This window comes from Apium graveolens, chromosome 5, assembly GCF_009905375.1.
Source record: "Apium graveolens cultivar Ventura chromosome 5, ASM990537v1, whole genome shotgun sequence".
NCBI lineage: Eukaryota > Viridiplantae > Streptophyta > Magnoliopsida > Apiales > Apiaceae > Apium > Apium graveolens.
Genome location: NC_133651.1, coordinates 304,490,314 through 304,513,693, shown reverse-complemented (window position 1 = coordinate 304,513,693; position 23,380 = coordinate 304,490,314). Strand labels below are relative to the sequence as shown.

At 36.3% G+C, this 23,380-nt stretch overlaps 2 protein-coding genes and 1 long non-coding RNA gene across 4 annotated transcripts; all 3 read right to left on the bottom strand.

Moving 5' to 3' along the window:
• Nucleotides 1-5,319: 5,319 nt before the first annotated feature.
• LOC141661162 (uncharacterized) lies at nt 5,320-5,790 on the bottom strand. Its single transcript, XM_074468144.1, has one exon. It carries the CDS (start codon nt 5,788-5,790, stop codon nt 5,320-5,322), a length of 471 nt encoding a protein of 156 aa, XP_074324245.1.
• A 2,516-nt stretch (nt 5,791-8,306) lies between these two features.
• Nucleotides 8,307-12,520, bottom strand: LOC141659302 (uncharacterized). 2 transcript variants are annotated; one of them, XR_012549707.1, is made up of 5 exons: nt 12,237-12,520; nt 11,463-11,557; nt 11,292-11,345; nt 11,026-11,179; nt 8,307-10,309 (listed from the first exon to the last, which is right to left on the bottom strand). It is a non-coding gene; the product is annotated as an uncharacterized LOC141659302 (long non-coding RNA). The 2 variants fall into 2 exon arrangements; XR_012549708.1 differs by having other exon boundaries at nt 8,307-10,219.
• Nucleotides 12,521-21,263: 8,743 nt separating this feature from the next.
• LOC141661161 (uncharacterized) lies at nt 21,264-22,043 on the bottom strand. Its single transcript, XM_074468143.1, has one exon. It carries the CDS (start codon nt 22,041-22,043, stop codon nt 21,264-21,266), a length of 780 nt encoding a protein of 259 aa, XP_074324244.1.
• Between the last annotated feature and the right edge of the window lie 1,337 nt (nt 22,044-23,380).

Sequence of the window (23,380 nt, the reverse complement as noted above, 5' to 3'; positions counted from 1 at the left end):
TGATTAGGGTCGAACCCATGCTATGTAAGGTTTTGGAAAACCAGACTTCATATTAAAGAGTTTGAAATTATTTCAATCTAAGAATGTTTAAAGTTCAAATGCATATTAAGTATTGTAAAGATAAAGTAGAAAGAGGCAAGTAAGGAAAGCAGAATATGTAATAACCCCGAAGGGTAACAAGTTCTGACATAAACAAAGTTCACATATTGTCTAGAAAGAAGAAATACATAAAAAAAAACTTAGGCCTCGGAAGGCTCGGATTCTTCGGAACCACTATCCGAAGATTCCTCGGACGTCTCAGTCGTCCCCTCAGAAGTCCCCTTAGAGGTTCCATCAGAACCGCCTTCGGATGCTTTGGATGATGCGGGAGACACTGGATTCTGAGGCGCAGCCCTTGGAGGCTCTTCCACCCTGACCTTCTTCACAGCAGGCGCAGAATCTTCTTTGGAAGAAGTATCCTCCTCCCCAGAGCTGGACTCGAGTTCTTTCCTCTTGAGGCCTGGGCTCCCTGAAGGGACGTCTTTGATCAAATCAACCAGCTTGTCAGTAACACCCCCAAGCTCCGGAACTCGCACAGGGCAAGGAAAGGAGGACTGCTCAAGGATTTCTTGAAATTCATCTTGGACGGCCTCCACAACGGCATCCCAACCTTCTTTATAGCTAACTGGGTGTAGGAGGGCATCGTGCTCCACCATCAAGTCTTTGAACTCCTGGGTGTCCATTCAGCCGTCAAAGGCTTTATCCTTCTGAGCTTTCAGAATAACATTTTCAGCCCGGGCCATTTCCAGGTCAGAAGTGGAAGAGGCCAGTTGAGCTTCAAGGGCCTCTATTCTCTGGTTGGCCTCCTCCAACTTCTTATTAGCATCCTCTAGGCCAACCTTCCAAGCCTTAGCTTGGTGAATCGCCCCTTGGAAATGGGTGTTGGCCTGCAAGAGAAGCAGCAAAAGTATGAGAAAAGAAACGTGAAAAGGCAAGTATAAAGGGCAATAGGACGTACCGTCGCTAAAGCCTGGGCTCCGAAAAGCTCATTCCCCTCTAAGTCCTGTTGAATGACAAAGTCTTGATAGTCCACCGGGGAGATGGAATGCTTGGACCATTCCTTGGACAGCGCCGTGCTGCCAACGATTGAATCCTTGCCCCGGATCCCCCAAGCAGGTTGAAAATAGGCCCCTGGCCTCTGCTTGGTGCGCAAAACCTGGCTGGGGCCTTCCCCGCCCGGTTCCATTACTTGAAGAAGGAACTCAGGGAAGCGGTCACCAAGACGCGGGTCTTTAAAGACCTTTCCAGCCCTCTTCATCCTGGTTGTCTCCAGGTCTTTACGCATAGTAGCCTCCTCAATCTTCTCAGCCACTGCAACAAGCGAAGTAAGTTGAAAAATCAGCGGAATAGAAAATGACGGAAATAAAAAGGAGGTAAGAAAGGGAACTTAATTTTCTTAGGGACGGGCGAGAGGCCGCGTTCTATCAGGACGGTCTCCCGGATAAGGTCCCAAGAATGGGAAGTCCCATTATCTTGCGTAAGGAGGTTGAAAGCTCTAGTCTCCTCCTCAGACAAAGTTATATCATTTGGGCTCCCATCGACGGCCAGCCCAAAAGACGACCGAAATAGGGTGCCCCAATCTCCACCCTCCCAAACGATGAACAAAAAATCTTTTTTCCACCCCAAGTTGTTGTCAGGGATGGACTTCCCATTCACAATGTGGGGAATAGTGGGGCGCTGGTTTAGAGAAACCCAACCCAGACTTTTATCAGGGCTATTTTTGAACTGGAATTTTTTTCTGAAAACAGCAACAGAAGTAGGGACCTTGTGCTTGGCACATTGTGACAGGTAGCACAGAATAAGCCTCCAAGAATTGAGGGGGAGTTGGCAAGGGCTGATGCCACATCAGCCAGTAACAAGGGAATGAATGGATGAAAAGGGAGTCTGATACCTGCCCTTAGAGTATCCCTATAGACGCATAGTGCGTCCTTTTTCCACTGGCAAGCCCTGTCGGCCGGACCCGCAAGAACAAGCTTAAAAGGTTCCTTGATTTTGAAGCAGCTGCTCAACTTTTCCAGCTCCTTGGGATCCCGTAAAGCGCTAATATGATTGTCCGCGTCCAAATACGCATCAGACGGGTACTCGTCCCCTCGAGTGTTGATCATGTCGATCAAAGAAGTGTACCTCGATCGAATAGGAAATTCATTGGACTTTCTAGCCACGTTCATCTTGGCCAAGAAAGTCATTTTTTTGTCAGCCATCTGAAAAAAGGGGGGCACGTAGGCATGCTATCTTAAAAGGGCACACAATGGAAAAATAGACACGAAAAATAAAGGGAGGAATTTTACCTGAAGAAGCGCTCCTAAAAAAGGCTTTGAGCTCCGACTTGCTGTTATTGCTCTGAGAATCTTAGCAGGAGGAGAAAGAAGAAAACTTAGAAATGAGAAGGTGAGGAGTAGTAACCTCTCCTCAGTCCTTTATATAATAGGAAAAGGAAGTTGAAGGGACGAAAGCCCATTAAGGACAAAGGCCCATAGGAAAAAGCCCAGAAAAAAGAATATTCCAGAATATTCCTAGGAATTCTAGAGGATTCTAAACAGGGTATATTAAGCCCAGATCAATGTTAAGCCCAGTAAGATTTGGAAAAGCCCAATAAAAGAGGCCCAGTAAGATTTGGAAAAGCCCAATAAGATTTGGAAAAGCCCAATAAAAGAGGCCCTGTAAGATTTGGAAAAGCCCAATAAGATTTGGAAAAACCCAATAAAAGAGGCTCAATAAAATTTAATAAGGCCCAATAAAGAAGATCAGGCCCAAATCCAATTAGGATTCGGAAAATACAATACCCTAAATTAAAGCCAAATGAAGAAGGCTAGTGGAAGACCAGAATCCAGGTCGTGAATCCTGCCCGAAATCATTCGAGCAGACACCCGAAAATAACGGGAAAAAAAGACCAGAATCCAGGTCGAAATTCAGGTCGTGAATCCTGCACGAAATTTTTCGAGCAGACACCCGAAAATAACGGGAAAAAAGACCAGAATCCAGGTCGAAATTCAGGACTGAATTAAGGTCGAAACCTCGACCAGGAACAAGGTCAAAGGAATCAAGCATTTTTCAAAAATGGGGATTAAAAAACACAGAAAAAACCCTGGTCGAAGATCGACTAGGATCCTGGTCGAAAACCAGGTCGTGGATCCTAGTCGAAATCGACCAGGTCGTGGATCCTAGTCGAAATCCTTCGACCAGGAAGCATCAGAATCAAAGAGTTCTCGAGCAGGATCCAGGTCGAAGTATCGACTAGAATTCTAGTCAAAATCCTAGTCGATAGACTCAAGTCCAGGAATAAAAAAGGGGGGATGTATTCGACCTAGATCCAGGTCGAAAGTTCGACTAGGATCCTGGTCGAATTCCAGGTTGTGGATCCTAGTCCGAACAGGTTTGCAAGGCTGCCCCTTACTTCGACTAGGATCCTGGTCGAAATTTCGACTAGGATCCTGGTCGAAAAAGGGCTGGAAATCTGAAAAATCCCAGAAAATCAGGGAAAATCCAGAAATTAAGGATAAATCCCAAAAAATTAGTAAAAAATCCAGAAAAATAAGGATAAAACCTAGAAATTAAGGGAAAAATCCAGAAAGTTAGAGAAAAATCCAGGAATTAAGGGAAAAGTTCCTGGGAATTAAGACAATTCCTGAATAAAAGGAACAATCGTTGTAAACGTGTAGGTCACTCCACACTTTATGCAAAAACGAAACCCTGCAAGGGAATGAACAGACTTAACTTTTGCGAAACCTAACCAACATTTCCCAAAAGTTGGGGGGCAAATGATAAGGATAAATAAATCCTGATTGTATAATTAAATATTGCAAGGTATGGGCTGCTGGGCCCAATAAGAAGATGTATGACATTCAGACCAGAAAGGTTAACATGCTGATCAGGCCTGATGGACCAGATCAGGCCTGATGAAACAAAGAAGGCCCAAAAACCCTGATTATTAATTAATTTCATAATTAATTAATAAGGGGAAAACAACTATTAAGAAGAGTCCCGATAAGGATATAAATCCTTACAGATTAGCCTCAAGGGGACCTAAAAGGATAAGGAATCAGTTTCCTACTATCTAGGACTCCAAAGTCCATTCTAATTATGAGACTTGCCCACCGAGTCTCCTATACCAAGTCCAATTCAAGGACTCCCAACATCTATATAAGGGGCCTCACCCCACACACAAGAACTACGTTTTTTGGCTTGATTCTCTAATTCACAGAGATACGTAGGCATCTCGTAAAGGCAGAGTTAAGCTACAAAACACGAGAGCAGCCAAATCGAGCCTTGAAGCTCACGTTCCTTTTTATTAAATACAGCGAATAATAACCTTAGTTTTTTATCCATATCAGCACATAAGAAAGTAGAGCCGCCTGCTTATCTTTTTAAAACTTGGAATAGTTGATTGTTCTTAGTTCTGTGTAAATGAGTCGCTATGTTTTGGTCTGGGATGGGATTTTATATTTGAATTGAGCTAGAGTACTAAAATAGATTATGTTGATTCTAAGAGACCAGGCTTCTTTTTGTTAAGCTATTTGATATTGTGCTACTGATGTCGTATTTTGTTTTGGACTTGATTATGATTTATATGCTCTTTGTAGAATTCAGCTATTTGAAGTTGCACTCCTGATTCAACATGTTGCTTAAGAAAAATAAGTTGTTTTAAAAAAGAAATTTTACATTATTGGATGCTATTGCATAAGAACAAGAGTTGGCCACTAAGAGAAGTTAATCTTATGATTTATGATTTTTTTAACTTTTTAATCTATACTTGTCAATGTTTTAATCATCAATTTTAGTAGCAAAGTTTGCAGTGTATATTATTTTAACACTAGAATTTTGTAATAAACTTAAAAAAGTTACATATTAAAGATTAAGGGTAGTTATGGTATTTAGTATCTCAAAATAAGATTTGGAGCTTAAACAGTAAAAAATGGAGCTTATTTATCAATTCCCTATATCAATAAGTGTTTGTTGATTCAACTTATAAGTCGAATTTAATTTTTTTGTTTAAAATATTCGTACTTGCATTATATTAAATCAAAGGTAATTACATCCGATAAGAAGCTTGGAATATCTTCCCACTCTTGCAAGCTTGACATAGAATGAGATACCTGTGTCAAAGTATGAGCAACTACATTAGCAGACCGATCCACAGACTGAACTAGGATACTATGAAAATGCTTTAATAATTTAACACATTCATTAACAGTCGAATTTGTAATTTATGAGCTGATAAATTGCATATTAGTAACGACATACTTTTTCTCAACTTTTTTTTAACAAAATAAGCGACTTCCATTAAATCATCAAAGCATCTGATAAAAGAGTCTCTAACAAACAAGATGGAGGAGATAAATTAATAACAAAGCTTTTAAGCTCACAAGGATATTTAGCCAAAAGATGGGCTACCTTATTTGCATGCTTCCTAGCAAAAACTAACAAAACTCCTTCTCTACTATTGATTATATTTTTACAATGTTGCACCAAGTGTCCAAGCTCGAGAAAGTTCAAACAAATTTTATTGATTGCATTGACATTGAGGAGAGAATCGCATTCGATAATAATAGGACCTGTTGGAAGATCTTCAAGCCATAACATACCTTCAAGGATGGAAATAGTTTCTGGTTCTACTACTTGAACTGACCCTGAAAAATGCCTCGTTTTTCCTGCAATATACTGCCCCTTGTCATCCCTGAGAACCAGTCCCACTGAAAATGAGTTCTGACCTTCTTTGATAGCTGCATCAACATTCATCTTTCGAGAACCCATTTATGGTTTAACCCATCTTCGTTCGTGATGTTGCAGAATACCTCTTTGATTCGATCCAGTTACATTGCATTTTTTATTTGCATCACGCCACTCCCTTATTTGGGTCATGCTCTAGTTCATAGTTACTCTTGGAGACATATGTCTGTTCTCAAAAATGCGTTTGTTCCTGGAAAACCACAAACCCCAAAGATCTGCAGCTATTCTCCCCAAGTTCTCAGCCGTGTCATTACTCAACTTGTTTAGCAGCCAATCTACTACATATTCCACCTCTCTCATGTCGTACTCAAGATCCACTATTTTCCAACATTCTTGAACAAATCTACAGTCAAAGAATAAGTGTGCCAAGTGTTCTATGTCCCCCACACACATATTGCATCCAATCGACACCTACACTCCTATATACCTGAGTAAATTTCTAACCGGGACATTGTTACGATAAAACCTCCATATGAATATTTTGATTTTACGAGGGATATCCAAATTCTAAATATTACTCCATCCTTTAGACTGCTGCAACCCTAAATCACCAATATGATTTTTATGCCACTGTTGATAACCCGTTTTCACTGTGTACTTACCATTACTTGAATGACTCCGGGAAACCTAGTTTTTTGTACCACTATGAGTAATATGAGTAGTCAATATCGTATCTGCATCAACTTGGTTAAAGCAAAATCTTACCTTCATTTCATCCCAACTCTTCTTATCTTCACTAAAAACCTCACAGACTTTCGTGTTCAGCCCTACAGTGGTACTTCTTTGATCAACACAGAAGTCTATCTTATTCCTCAACCATCTGTCAGACTTAATACGTATTGCCCGACCATCTCTAAGTACCCATCTTAGTCCTATTTTAAATACTTCCTTTGCTTCCCAAATGCCTGACCATGTATAGCTAGATCCCCCTGTTCTACAAGCTTGAAGCAAATAACAGTCCGGATAATATCTAGATTTAAGCACTCTAGATACTAACGAATTTGGCTTGGTAATTAAACTCCAGCATTGTTTGCCCAGAAGAGCCAAGTTAAAACCATGTAAATCTCTGAACCCTAACCCCCCTTTTGTCTTTGAGATGCTCATCTTCTCCCATGCTAACCATCGAATCAGTTTACTCGTAGAAGAACTAGATTTTCACCAAAAAGCGTTCATAATACTTTCCATCTTTTGGCACAATGTTTTAGGAATGAGAAAATATGACATATTATAAGATGGTATCATTTGAGCGACATTCCTTAACATGATAGCTTTCCCTGCTCTAGAGAGTAACTTGGCACTCCAACCTTGTATTTCTCTGAAAAACTCTATCCTTCAGGTACTTAAATACCATCTTTTTTGATCTACCAATTAAAAAGGGCAAACCAAGGTACTTACTTTCACCTATATCATTAAAGATCCCCAATACCTCCTTAATCTCTGTTTGTTTGTCCCTCCAAATATTGGCGCTGAAAAATACTACAAATTTTTGATAGCTAATTGCTTGAACGGAGAAAGCTTCGTATGAATTCAGCACCTCTTTAATTGCCCGCGAATCTGAAGATGTAGCTGTAAAGAATAAGAAACTATCATCCGCAAACAGCAAATGGGTCACTAAAGGAGCCAAATTACTAACGCAACATCCTGAAATACTCCCACTAACTGTAGCTGATTTCAAAGCCAAAGATAAACCTTCTATACAAAGCAAAAATAGGTACGGTGATAGCGGGTCGCCTTATCGGAGCCCCCTTCTTGGAATGATTGGGCCGACCATAGTACCTTGAAACGATATGGAGTAAGAAACTGTCATTACACACAACATTACCCATTTAATCCATCTTTCAGAAAAACCCATCAATCACATTCTGCTTCGTAAATAATCCCAACTCACTCTGTCATAGGCCTTAGAAATTTCAAGCTTAAGAGCTACCTCCCCTTCTTGACCTCCATTTTTGTGCTTCATAAAATGCAGTAACTCAATAGCTACTAGAACATTATCTATAATATTCCTCTCTGGCACAAAGGCGGATTGCTTCTCCGAAATAATAATTGGTAATTTTTTTTTAGCCTATTAGATAAGACTTTTGCTACGACTTTGTAAATCACATTGCACAGAGTAATTAACATAAGGTCTTTAACCTCCTCAACATTTTTCCTTTTTCAGAATTAACACCAACGTAGTGTCATTTACTGTAGCTGGAAATTTGCATTCAAGTAACCATTCTTTGCAACTTTGAAAGACTTCTTTGCCAATTAGCTTCCAAAAGTGCTGGAAAAAAGTCGGGTTTAAACCGTCTGGTCCACTAGCCTCATCTGGGTGCATGTACTTTACTGCCTCAGTGAACTCCTCGAAGTCTAATTCAGCTGTTAACATCTCATTCTGATCACTTGTGATAACAAGTTCATTGTTATATTCAGGAATATCCATTCGGTTAGTATCAGTTGTAGAAAAAATGTTGCTATAATAGTTCTTTAACATAATGCAAAGTTGCTCATGATTAGTCACCATCGTCCCATCATCTGCTTTCAGAGCTGTATTGAGATTAGATTTTTTCCTACTCGAGGCTGATGCATGAAAAAATTTGGAATTGGAATCTCCCTCTTCAAGCCAAAAGGTCTTGGCCCGTTGTTTCCAATAGAGCTCCTTGCGCAACAGTAACTCACTCAATTTTTCCTTCTCATCAAAATACATTTGAATGCCGTCATCATCTTCTCTATCTTTGAGCTGATCAATTATTTCCTTTTGTTTAATGACTTTATCCCTGAACTTATGAAAGAAAGTTCGACCCCACTTCGCTATATAGTTCGAAACAGAAATGAGTTTTGGTAATAAATGGACAGCAGGGAGATTTTTCCAGAACTTTGCAACATCTGCATGAAAACTTTCCTCCTTTAACCAAGTATTTTCAAACTTGAACTGAAATTGCTTCTTTGACACCATAGTATTAATCAGCTCTAGTTTAATAGGCTCATGATCAGAAGCCACAGCATGAAACACTGTAAGCGTACATAACGGGAACATATGCCACCATGAATCAGTGGAAAATGCGCTGTCTAACCTCTCTCGAACCCAATCTGTCGTACCTTTACTTTTCTTCCAAGTGAACAACCTCCTTTTAGATCAATTTCCGCTAAAGAGCAATCCTCAATAGCATTTTTGAAACCAGATAACAAACTTTGCGGGTGTGGATGTACACAACACATTACGTTTCCAGAAAACTGCTAATCCTCCTCCCCTAGCTTGTCTGTCTACTGAGAAAAAATTAGTAAAACCTAGCTTTGAAGCTAGAGTTTTGATTTTATTTCCTTCTACCAGAGTTTCAGATAAAAATAAAATACCGGGCTTATGAGATTTTGACATCTCCTTGAGCACATGAACTGTACGAGATTGGCCCAAACCTCGACAGTTCCAGCCTAACAGAATCATTGTGAGTGTTGCTAAATCCCATACAGAAATAACAGAGCCTTGTTTATTTTGTTCCGTCTGCAGACCCCCACCTTTTTGTTTCCTTACATGACCCGTTTGGACCACTTCCAATTCACTCCTCCATCCTTTACGCTCTTCTAATTGTAGTCCATCACTTTTATCTTCATTTAATCCATATAACACATTCGACGTTGTATTAAATCCCTGAATTATAGCTGGAATTAAAAAGTTTGTTTTACTGACATCTATCTTTGCCTTCTGCGTAACCAACTCCCTACAATCACTCTCCTCAATTATCCCTTTCCCTTTTTTGAAAAGTTTCCCCCCGAATTATGCTGGTTGATACTGTTTCATCCGATCCTATCCTCCCACGTGTCATCGTCTTCCTTTCTGATCCACCTGCTCTGATTCTGCCCCGCCTCGCTGCGCGGTGTAGCTCTTAGCCAGCTTTCCCATTCTTTCTCGCCTCTTCCTTAATTATAGTATTTCTGCAGAACCTGTCTGTGTGTGTGACCAATCCACAAGAGAAACAGAACTCACCTAGACGTTCATATTTGCACGTTACAATAAACTATGATCCATCTTTCTTTGTTATTTTTTTCTTACGCTTGATAGGCTTTCGAACATCTAGTCTGATTCCAATTCTCATGCAGTCCCTCTAGATAGCATTATTTTTGTCATCATATTGAACGAACTCTCCAAAGAAATTGCCAAAGCTGTCTACCAATTGTCTCCATCGTATACCCCATTGGTAGGTAATGAAGTTGAATCCAAATGTTCAAATACCAAGTTTTTACCATAGCTGGGTCTTCTTCCATCGCCACCGTTTCTAGAGCAACCATTGCATTATCGAAAGACCAGGGACCGCCGTTTAGCACCCACTGCATATCCTCCTTTCTAAAAGACTGAAACAAGAACACATCCTCAGCAATATCTTTGATACTGATTCTCCCATCACTGGTCTCCATACATATGCAAATTTGGATTTCATTGCTCTTATATTGATGTTCTTCTCCGTTACTACTCTTCCTACCAGACAAAGTTCAAATCTGTTAACATCCTCTTTAAAGTCATCATCAAAAACAAAGCTTTCGTTCTCCTCATCTTCAATACTCAACCCTGCCATTTGTTGATCAATATTAATTTTTGCATTTTTATTACCTTCAGTTTTAAGATAGTTGTTTTAAATGATAATCTAAAATCCAAATTAACAAATTACGATAGTTACATTCAAAAAATATTTATTTTAGTTTGAATAAAAAAAATTTCCGACTTATAATTAAGTTTATCCAAACACTTAAATAACTATTAATTTACTCATAAATTACTTATATATTAATATTACCCAAACAGGCACTTAGAACGATGATTTGGTAACGTGACAAAAGTTTGTGACACTGAAGATATTAGTGAATTAAAATTGGAAAGATCGTATATTCATATTGATCACCCGTTATTTTCAATAAACACGCTATGATATCGTTGTTTTTACTGAAAGTGTTGAACATATCTTTCCCAACATTTTGGCTAATGTTCGTGAATTATTCAGAAAAAGAATCCCTAAATCGTGTTTTTTTAAAAGACATAATGGATTCTGTTTCTGGTGCAAGCCTTCATTGCAGCTGTTGAATGATATTTTTAATGTTATCCATCCATTTATTGTAAAAAAGAAGCTCTGAAGAGATTGTATAGTCGAGTTTCTTTACGTGAACATTCAGTTATTTCAACCAATTTTCTGAAGGAAAATGATTGTAACGATGAGATAATTAATGTTGGGGAGTTGAGGAATTGTAATTACATATTGTAATTACATAAACAAGCGTTAGCACTCTTACTTTCTTGATGGCATGTACCACGGATAGGAGCTTTCTAGAAACCACCTGCTCGGACATGCTAGTTCTTGTGCGCTTCTGTAACAAGGAGCACAAATTGTCAAAGCAGCAGCCAGGACTGAGGATTGTCAGTTGAGTTTAATTTCAGAGAGAGCTTCTGAAAAGTAAATCAAGCAAAAAGGCACCTTACTCGGATCAACATAAGCAGTTTGGATGTTCATATTAATAAAGTTCTGAAAATAATAACTAAATCTAGCAGATCCAATTACCATCAAGGTGTTTGCCTCGGTGAACTTAGTGCATACTGTAAGACCTAGCCTGGTCTGAAACCAGAAAGTATCACCAAAAATGAGTTCCTCAAAATTCTTAGCATTGAGAAGAGATTAAATATAACCAATAAATTCAAATGCAATAATTTCAGATAAGAACAAAGTTGCTACTTGTTACTTGTAGACTGCTTCTGTTAGAGCAATGCCATTTCAGCTATAAAGTTGCACTCACAGACACATGCATGTTTGGTCAATTTTAGACATGCCTGTACCAACAAGAATAACTTTTCATGATATGCGGATTGATATGTGAATGAGTAATTTGCTTTTCTAGATATAATCTTATAATTATAGAAACACTAAACAATTGCAAAGCTAGGTTTCTAACAAGGATTATAATACTATGATTATCTGCACCTTATATATGTTAATCCCTCCAAAAAATATTATGGACTGTTTCCCATCACTTCTAATCCTCTCGTTGGCATCAATATCTCATACAAATAAGGTGGAAAGTGATCAATTTAGTCTACGGATCAAAAGGAGAAATTTTAGTATAAGACGAGAAAATTTGCTCTTTCACTCTTCGGCTTGCACTCAAGAATCGATTGTTGACCAAAACTCGTATGCAACAGTTTGGTATGAGAACAGATACTAATCTAGTCGATGGACCAAATGGTGAAATTTTAGTACAAGATAAGAGCATTTGGTAAATTAATCTAGCATTCCCTTAACACAAACAAAGCCTGAGACCACAAGTTATAATTAATTTCATTATAACAAAGCAGGTATAGAGATTTCAGCTAAAAAAGCATCTTATTAATTTGATGAGGATTGGAGTGGAACAGGGTTTATTACATATATTGTATAGCCTATAATTCATAGCAATCCTAATTAGATCAAAAATTAAGTTCCTGATACCAAATTAAAATCTACGTCCCTTACCAGCATGTCGAAAATTCCACACAGCTGAATCAATGACGGCTCTTTGTAAAAAATGTTAAGGTTCAGATGCCTGTTTGCCCAAGACTCATCTCCTAGGTGATGATAGTCAATAGAAAAGAAGCATCACACAAGAATCTTGAAGAAGATGAGACCAATCAATAATGCGACTGCTATTTAGGAATGGAGTACAAGAAAAAGGAAAGGGGATCTTGTAATCCTTTTGAAGAGTCAAAAGCATCCTCTAGGTTCTGCAAGAAAAAGACAAAAGCTATAAGGATGATACAAATAAGAATACGCAACACAACTGACTGGCCAAAGCACAAAAAAGCAGCTTTACATTTGAACTTTATATACTGATGACCTCTAATAATGGGTTCTTGCACCTATTAGTTCTATTTCAATATAGTCAGCATTGCAATACCACATACCCGGTGAAAAACAAAGGCACGGGCAAGTAGTTCACCCCTGTCAGCGTACATCAATAAGTTCATTATAGTTTTCATTTTGCTCAAATCGGTGTTGTGCTTTGAGAATTCCCTGAGATTATTGGCTTTGCCAAATAACTGAATCTCCTTTGTGATAAATGATGGTATTATATATGCGACAAACACGCTCAACATCATGGGAACTCCATTATTGAGCTCAGGAGGCATACTGGAAGTAGAAAGATGCATAGTAGACAAGTTGGTGCCATGGAGAGAAGTCACCATTAACAAAGTGACAAGCTCGCCAACTTTGCCTTCAAGTGTTAGTACAAAAATCAAATCACGAACCCCAAACGACCCAAGCACAAGTTTATCAAGGTTGTTGAGGAGTAAAGTCTGAAGGCAAAAAATATTACCCCGTCGCAGAGTATGATACAATAATCTAGGCACACCAATAATGGAGCACGGGCATTTGTGTATAAAAATTAATATGTTCATTCTGAACTTTCAGCAGCTGGTGCACAAGTAGTTCACACAGTAAAAATACATATAAAAATAAAAATTGAAGAAGCATTTAATTGAAACCTGCAGGGAGCGATGTAATATAAGTTTCTGATATGAATGAGAGTCGAGCCTTTCTTTTAGACAAGGACCTGAATTAAGACTAGCTTCATAGCTTCTAGAAATACACCTGTGACTTGGTAAGCTGTACCAATTACATTAAAATGGAGTTCCCCATATGAGGAAACAATTTCAAGACTGACCAGTGACATATTCAAGAAACATCCCATCTTAACTTGTCAGTGCCGCATAGAACGGCCATGACCAGCGTCGCAACTGGCACTGAAAAATACAGAATTGCATGTAAGAAAATCTTCACTATATATAGTAAGGAATGTAACTCGAACAGGTAAAATCTACATGACGGCATGTGCATTTAAACTGGAACAAAGAACTCCATACTGTACCCAAAGCTATATAAGCAAACTACAACCATGTGGAGTAAAAAGATTAGAGCAATAGTATAAATGATAGCAAGAACTACAAGGAAATGAAATCATACAAGAAACAGCAGTACATAATTATTATCGTCCAAAAAAATCTACATATCAGCAGTAAATTTAAAGCAATATTAAGAAGAGTCCCTTATAATGAAGCATAGAATATTATGGTCTATGATTCGTCAAATACATCATTATTGTATATTCATAGATATAGGCAACCCAATTCTTATGATTTTTTCTTTACTTTGTTTTTTAATTGATACAGATTGCACAATCTACAAGATTGCTCTAGTGCTTACCAAAGACTTGAAGCAAAAAAGGCATTTAGCAGGATCACATATGTTGCGTATCTACCATGTCCAATTGAAAAATTATAAGAATGTAACAGAATCATCACAAAGAACAGGCTTTTAGTACAATCATAACACAGTTTTAACTATTCTCAGACATAATTTGTTTTTTATATTTTAAATGTCATTTTAACCAGAGATACGAAAAGTAGGATAAACATTTTGAAGTCATTACAGACCCGATATTACTTTTAGAGTACCAAGGAAACACAAAGCTAAACTGAAAATCTAGATGCTTCACCTCTCAGAAAAAAAATGCACATGCGATGTTAGAATAATATTAGATCTTGAAAAGGGCCATTCTCTAACACCTTGAGATTTTAGAGTAACTGATTTCTTGACATGGTATCAGAGCTTAGGCTAGCTTTCGAGTGAGGGAGAGTGTTAAATATATGATCCTATTGGGGCTTTGCTCTAACACCTTAAGGTTTTAGATGAGCTGGTTACTCAACAAGCAATACGTAATACATCCCTAAAGACCATACTCAATTTGTTTTATCATCCATTGTGTGTTTGGAAAATTCCCCATAGAGCAATGCCTACACTTGCACATACTAAGAACTTAGAGCAAGTGATAAAAGCACAAAATGAAATTAAAACACTGAGGATCAGTTTACATTCAGATTTATTAATATACAAAAGTATACAGGTATATATCCTGTTGTTGATTAAAACAGAGATCAATCATAGTAGCTGCTAGCTGGCTATAAGAAAAACCCATGTTAAAGTGCCTTCAACAAACTCTAGTAGAGAGCACTACCATAATAACACGAATGAGAAAGAATGCCACTGCTCCAGAAAATCCCATATATTTCTAATGTTTCAGGTCATGATTGAAGTTTTGACGAGAAAGAAGTGAGTGCCCTATGAACAAAATAATTGGGCAGTCACAGTAATAATAACGGGAAGAATAAAATAAATAAATTGTAAAGCTAATAGTGCAAGCAATGAGCAAATGACAATGAATATAAGAAATGCCATGTTTAATAATTACATTTGTAACATCATTTGCACGAACTTCAAGTATTACACTGATTTGCTAGATCCAAACTCAAGGTTGTAAGAAACCATAAGAGTAAATATGCGGGAAAAAAAATTAAGAAGTTAATTGAGCCAAGAGTTTACCGATGATAATTCTGCATTAAGCATTCCTCTACAATGTACATTTTTTCAGCCAGTCTTGCACTTCCTTTTTTCCAAATCTGATGACTGCATATATTTGCAAGAGATATGCATGTATACCATACCAAGCTATAGGATGATCTATATTCTTAAGAATTAGGATACATGATTTTCTAGAATAGGCCTTTTTAACCAATATAACAATGTCAATGCACTACACTTTTGTAACCAAGACCTACACCGCTTGCATGAAAATAAACGAAAATGAGAGCAGAATGCAGACTAGTAGACTACTTTTTGTAATTCATAGATTTCGAGTGCAAAATTATCATTTGAGGATAATCATCAAATTTTTGTAGGAGCAGCCAAAAACTATTTTAATTTATATAAAAAAATTATAGTCACATTGAGGCATTAATGTCAATATCTCAATTCTCACCACTCTATTATGAATAATTACCAAAGACTCACGGATGTGATTTAGGGGGATATATTAAATCGACTATAGATGCAATACAACACTCTTGGCATCTGATATTATTCCATTTCTGCAAAGATATAATATTATCAAGAGTTGGAAGGAAATTCATAATTATTTAAAAAATAAATGAGCTCTGTCCATCATCGCAACATTTGTTAAGAATCTTAGAATCATGTGAATGTATCATAATTGAATTACCCCCTTCTGTTTATAATTTCAGATCATTAATGTCTAGGCAAGAACCAACCAAACACCTAGAGGCTAGAACCCAATACTATAACCTAAAGAAAACATGGTACGTGTACATACTAATTGTAAAGTAATAAAACAAATAGATAACACACACTGCAATTGTCTTAAAGTCTACTTGGTGACGCTAACTTCAACTACACAAAAAACACGAAATTACAGCTTCTGATGCTTAAGCCAACTCCCAAATGGCTTTAAACCAAATTCCCATTAGACATTAGGATAATTTTGTTTTCATTTTAAGCATAATTTTCATTCTTATCGTAATTCCCCTTTATTCAATCATCTACAACTTAAATCACTCTAATTTCCAACTCCATATCACCCACAATTGTCATCTTCTTCACTCCTATTTCCATGTCTCTAGCATCCTTTTCTTACACCTCCAATTCCCTTCACATATTTATATTTCAACTCTCCTAAATATTTTTAGCTCCCTAACATAATCAATCAAATGACAAACCGAGCCTCAGCCTCATTCCTAGAAGAAATACCACAAATTAATCCATTTCTACAAACAAAATTGTACGCATCAACAGCCAAACAAAACCTATATTCCAGTATAATGTACTATGATTTGAATCAGATAAAAAAACTACTTAATGCACTTTCACATTACATGTATCATCATTTAAAAACGATCCAACAACTTCAAAAACACACACACACACATCATAAATATTAAACACTGCAACAAGTTGTACAGATAAATCAAATCACAAAAACTAACCTGTATAACAATAGATTTTCTGCCGATCTTCAAGTATAGTAAATTAAAGTAGTTTTATATAGTAACAAGTTATGTGAATGTTGCCAGTTATTTTTTCGCAGCTGAAGGCCTTTATTGGACCTACTCTTTTAAATTCAATGCAAAATAGTGTATCATGTAATGTAAACCAACCACATGGATCTGTTTGGTTTTACACATAAAAATAATCAATATCAATCAAAGGCATGTATTGAAAAAACCAAGAATATATTGAACATATTTAAAAATAATTTAAAATTTGCAAGGAAACATCTGAAGGGCCTGTGTGCATTACTAGAAAAAAATCCCAAAGACGGTTTTGCAGTGTTCATAGATGTGTATAGTAAGCTATGCTGAATTACCTTCTTCCAACCTTTTTTCTTTTGTTTCTAAAACACCCTACTTGAACAACATTCCATTTGTGGCAGCAACAGATATGAGATGCCCTTGCATTGCACGTTTTGCACGGCTGTTGAGAAATAACCATAAATTTTTTACTATGGAGCCAACTTTTACCGCCACATTTGCAGCATTGCCTCAGCCCTCTGGCATCTTTTTGCAACTGCACACAAAAATGTTCCTAATAATTGCACAGATTCTTTAAACTTCACTCCTGAATCTAAATACAAGCACACTTAGTAGGGAGATAAATATGCAGTATAACCAAACGATGCCAGAAATCATACTTTAACTATGTAAAGTTAAAAAAAATCACTATCCTTCTCCCACCAAAAACCTAATTCTATAGAGAGAAAAAGTTCATTAAATCAACCAAGACATATTCCATATAAAATACCAATGACCGGACTCTTAAGATACGAATCTAACAAATAATCCAGTAAACTTTATTCATCCAAACATTAACTCATTTTGACAGATTAATCATATAGGAGGTAAGAGTGCAATGGTTAGGTTCAAAATATACAAAACATGTCTTTACAAATATTCCAAATATGTCAAACAAATCTATGATACACACACACAGGCACATACAGGTTAACAATCTTTCATTAGTTTACACCAAACAATTTCAAGAAAAAATGAAATAAAAACCAGAAGACCAAAATTTTAACTAAAATTCATATTAGCTAGAAAAACATACATACTGGACATTAAAGATGGAAATCAAAATAAAAAAAAGTACACAACCCTATGTATATGTATGGTCTTGTGTGATAACAACATTGTAATTTGTTTTTTCATATGCTACTATCTGCAATAGAAAAGAAAGCACTACAATACATGATAACTGAAATTGAAAAGCTGATGACCAACATTGTGCTTTGTTTTTTCAATATGCTATCTACAATCACTGCTTTACTTTAGTTGTTCAAACCCTTTGAGTGAAACAAGGCTCTCGTTGTACTTGACAACTTCGTAAAGATTTCTACTGCCAGGTTCCGGAAGAAACTTCTTGGCAAGTTTTTTGTTGTAGTAATAATAATTAATGCCAAAACCGTGATGATAACGTTTGACAACAAGAAACATTCCATCACCCAATTGTCACTCTAATTTCCAACTCCATATCATCCACAATTGTCATCTTCTTCACTCCTATCTCCATGTCACTAGCATCCTTTTCTTACACCTTGAAGTCCCTTCACATATTTATATTTCAATTCTCCTAAACATTTTTTAGCTCCCTAACATAATCAATCAAATGACACACCGAGCCTCAGTTTCATTCCTAGAAGAAATACCACAAATTAATCCATTTCTACAACCAAAATTGTACAAATCAACAGCCAAACAAAACCTATCTTCCAGCGTAATGTAGTATGATTTAAATCAGATAAAAAAACTACTAAATGCACTTTCACATTACATGTATCATCATAAAAAAGGCGGGCCAACAACTTCAAAAACAATACACACACACATCATTAATATTAAGGGTTAAATATCAAAGTGGTCACCGAAGTGACGGCCATATATCAATTTCTTGATTATAGTTATCGGGGTCTCTAATGCACCACTTTAGTAGCCAATAATGACAAAGCTGTTAAATGTTAACTGTTGACCTAACGGAAAGTTAGGTGGCATAGTTGACTCTTCTGAATAGAATTAAAAAGATAATATTAATTCAACATGTACATCCAGCTAAGGTATGGTATGTATCTATCATATATACAGTATGTCTGTATGTTTATATAAGCCACATCACTGAATGTTCGGGTCTTCATGTCAGCAGTTTAAGTATTCAACCATGCTAACTTACAGATAACCAAAGCAGCAAGGAGAATTCACAGCACTTCTAGGGATATAATCTTAAGATTTTATCATAATAATTGTTGAGAATACTGAGAGGTCTGACTTCTGAGTGTGTCAACAAAGGCGGACATGTGCACAAGTGTGCCAGCAGAAAATCCATGTGTACACAAGAGAGCTAGTTGTCATCCGAGCCCGCTGTCAACTCACTCAAACAGACTTTCCCTCCAAAAATTAGTTACAGAGACTGATAGAAAAGTGTAACCTAGAGATAAAGCCTACTATTTTAAGGTGTTTAAACTTTAAATTGCAGAAATATATGTTATTTAGAAATATAGTGATGCAGTTGTCGTTGTTCCTACAACATTTTCTGTGCCCATATCTCATAAGGTTGAGGGCTCGATTTCAGTCTTACCACATGATATAGGTAATATTGGTGGGTATAATATTGGTACTTGCACGTTTCTGTTGCTGCTCAACGGTGGGCCCTCTGAGTTGGTGACCTCTACTCAGGTTGAAAACGATGGGCATTGTGAGTTACAGTGAACTGCCTGTCTTTGTTGTTTCACGTTCGGCCAGGGAGATATAGATGAGTGAAAATAGAGGTAAGAGTGAACTGGTGAAGAGTAAAAAAAATTTAAGCTTAGTTCAAAACTCTTGAGAGGAAAGAATTATAAATTTCTTAAGCTTAGTATAGAAATCTTAAGTCCAGAACCCTGGCAACCAGGAAATGTCCCCCATCTGCACCACTACCCATTCCTTCCTTGATATACTCTTCTCCACTACTGATGCAACATTGAACACAACCTTGGTGCTGATATACGTTTGTGTATGTATCTGTTATATATGGTGGTTAGATGTGTTGTTACATATGGGTTTACTACTTGTGTTTATATAAATAGAAAATCAATATTTATCTAGTCACTTGCCACCTAATTCTCTGTTATTGTCTATTTAAACAAATAAAGTATACACGTCACGGTCAAAAAATTCCCGTCTGGTCAACAGTTAAAAATTAACGGGTACGTCATTACTCGCTACTAGAGTGATGCATTAGAGACGCCGATAACTATAATCAAGAAAGTGATATATGACCGTGACTTCAGTGACCACTTTGATATTTAACCCTTAATATTAAACACTGCCAACAAGTTGTACAGATAAATCAAATCACAAAACCTAACCTGTAAAACAATAAATTTTCTGCTGATCTTCAAGTATAGTAAATCAAGTAGTTTTATCTAGTAACAAGTGTTATGTCAACTGTGCCAGTTATTTTCTCGCACCTCAAGGCCTTTATGGGACTTACTCTTTTAAATTCATTGCACAATAGTGTATCATGCTATATATGTAAACCTACCACATGGATCTGTTTGGTTTTACACATAAAAAAAAATCAATATCAATCAAAGGCATGTATTGACATAACCAAGAATATATTGAACACTCTCAAATATAATTTAAAATTTGCAAGGAAACATCCGAAGGGCCTGTGTGCATTACTAGAAACAAATCCTAAAGACAGTTCTGCACTGTTTATAGATGTGTATAGTAAGCTATGCTGAATTACCTCCTAAAGACAGTTCTGCACTGTTTATAGATGTGTATAGTAAGCTATGCTGAATTACCTTCTTCAACCGCAATTTTTGTTCTTTTGTTTCTAAAACACCCTACTTGAACAACATCCCAGTTGTGGAAGCAGCAGAGATGAGATGCCCTTGCATTGCACGTCTTGCAGACGGCTGTTGAGAAAAGACCAGAAACTTTTTACTATGGAGCCAACTTTTAACGCCACATTTGCAGCATTGCCTCAGCCCTCTGGCATCTTTTTGCAACTGCACCTAAAAATGTTCCTAATAATTGCACGGTTTCTTTAACCTAATTCTATATAGAGAAAAAGTTCATTAAATCAACTAATAAGAAATATTCCATTAAAATATCAATGACCGAATTCTTAACAAAACGAATCTAACTAATCCAGTAAACTTCATTTATCTAAACATTAACTCATTTTGAAAGATTAATCATATAATAGGTAATAGTGCAATGGTTAGGTTCAAAATATCCCAAACATGTTTTTAAAAATATTCCAAATATGTCACACAAATCTATGTGATACACACACACACAAGCACATACAGGTTAACGATCTTTCATTAGTTTACCCCAAACAATTTCAAGAAAAAATGAACTAATTCCAGAAGACCAAAATTTTAACTAGAATTCATATTAGCTAGAAACCATACACACTGTAAATAAAAGATGCAAATTAAAAAAAAAAAATTAAACAACCCCATGTACATGTATGGTCTTGTAATTTATTTTTTTCATAACTATCTGCAATTGAAAAGAAAGCACTACAATACATGGTAACTGAAATTGAAAGCTGATGACCAACATTGTGCTTTGTTTTTTCAATATGCTATCTGCAATCACTGCTTTACTTTAGTTGTTCAACTCCTTTGAGTGAAACAAGGCTCTCGTTGTACTTGACAACTTCGTAAAGATTTCTACTGCCAGGTTTTGGAAGAAACTTCTTGGCAAGTTTTTGGTTGTAGTAATAATAAGTAATGCCAAAACCGTGATGATTACGTTTGACAACAAGAAACATTCCATCACCCAAATATAGAGCTACACAATCATTCTTCAAACTATTGTCAAGATTGAACTGTTTACTCCAAGATGCGTTGCCACAATCCACATCCAGTGTCCAAAGACTATACAATGATTCAGCATCATCAATGGATTCGTCATATATCATAGCAAGAGAACCTTCAAAATTCAAAAGATTTGACATCCTCGGTTCATTTTGCTCATATATGGGAGATTTCCCAGGTATGTGATAGGGATACACTCTAAACACTTCATCATGAAAATCAAATGCTAGTAATTCATAAAAGCCTTGGAAATACAATACCCCCGGGCTTTCCCGAAGAAAAACACTCACAACTGGAGATCGATAAAAGTTGAAACACATTAGTGTCTTAGGAACCTCAATCTCTTTCCAAGGGTCCTCATTCGCAGAATACATCCACACATGCAGCGAATACTCAAAATCAGGTATCTTAAGGAAACAACGACAAGAGGGCCAAGTGTTCAAAACAATCCTAACAACCTTGTAATCATTACAAAAAGCATCATAACCAAACCCTAGCATAAAATAACAAAATCTACTCGGATCTTTGGGAGGAGTAGGTAGTATCTTGAATTGCCTAGTCATCGGATTCCACAAATAAATTATATCACATTCGGGATTCGCCACACAAACAAGCTAAGAAACTTTGAGTATCGACAACGAAATGTTCCGGTAATTGGAGTTGACTTGATGTTTTATGATCAGTATCAATGTAGAAGTGCTCTTTTGTAATTTTGAGTATCGACATGGGCTGTCTTTTCTGGGATTCAATCAAGTGAGTTTCGATGAATTGCGGGTTTAGTATAAGAGATAGCCAGGATTTGCAAACTGATTTGCAGCGACGGAGGGTTATTACTGGCAGTAAGACAAATATTTTGAGCATGAGTTCTTCGGGTAGTAATTCAATACCATACCTCTTCTTGCTGCTGCTTTTCTTGCTATTCTTGCTGCTGCTTCTTGTTAATGCCATTTCCAAACCCTAATTTTGTTTCGGTGGATCGGGGGAGAGAAATGCTCTGTGCACTTGCAGAATTAGCTACGGGGGGCGACTGTGTACTTGTCTTTAATATATTGTGGGCCCTCTTTATTTTTTTACGTTTTGTTTTGGGAAATGTTATTTTTTCATGAGTTATTTGTATGAAAATATTATTTTGCTAGTTTCTTAGTTTTATAGCAAGGAAAGCCTAGAAGATCAAACTACTCCCCGCATATACAACAAACAATTCTTGAAAAAGTCAAGACATAGGTAATTTGATAATTACACATTATTTTGCTATGTAAATAAATAAATGGTTTCGAAAATAATATTTCTCTATTTATAATATACTAATATTTTATATTGGAATATGATATATAGACCAGAATGATATGCAACTTAAATGCTCTAAAAAATAAAAGAACTGTCGAAATAATATTATTGCTCCTTATTTTAAGATAAATTATCTAAAAATACTACTTTTTCTAACTATTTTATAAAAATTAATATTTGTAAAATTACAGTAAAATCAAAATCGATCAAATTTGCAACTAATTATATTGAAAGTTGATTTCGGGGGAAACTAGTTTTGGTTGCATTCATAATTACATCTAATTGCATAAAATTAAAGAAATACGTCGATATTGCATCGAATAACAGAAAAAAATATTTTTTTACAAAAATTAAAGTTTTGAAAAATAATAGTTTTACAAATAATAATAAGAATATGATCTTTACTCTTATAACGACATGTCATGTCAGGATGTTTTGACATAAATTAGTCACACATATCTTTTCATGATTTGACATTCTTTTCTGCTAGTATTTCTTTTATCTTTTATTAATTATTTTTAAATTAGCAATAACTAGATATAATGATTATAATTCTGAGTATTTACATATTTTTAAATATCTAAAAAGTTACTAATATAAATTAGTATTATGA

Excerpts from the sequence above, each read along its gene's own strand:
- LOC141661161 (XM_074468143.1), bottom strand. The coding sequence starts at position 22,043 with ATGACTAGGCAATTCAAGATACTACCTACTCCTCCCAAAGATCCGAGT.
- LOC141661162 (XM_074468144.1), bottom strand. The coding sequence starts at position 5,790 with ATGGGTTCTCGAAAGATGAATGTTGATGCAGCTATCAAAGAAGGTCAG.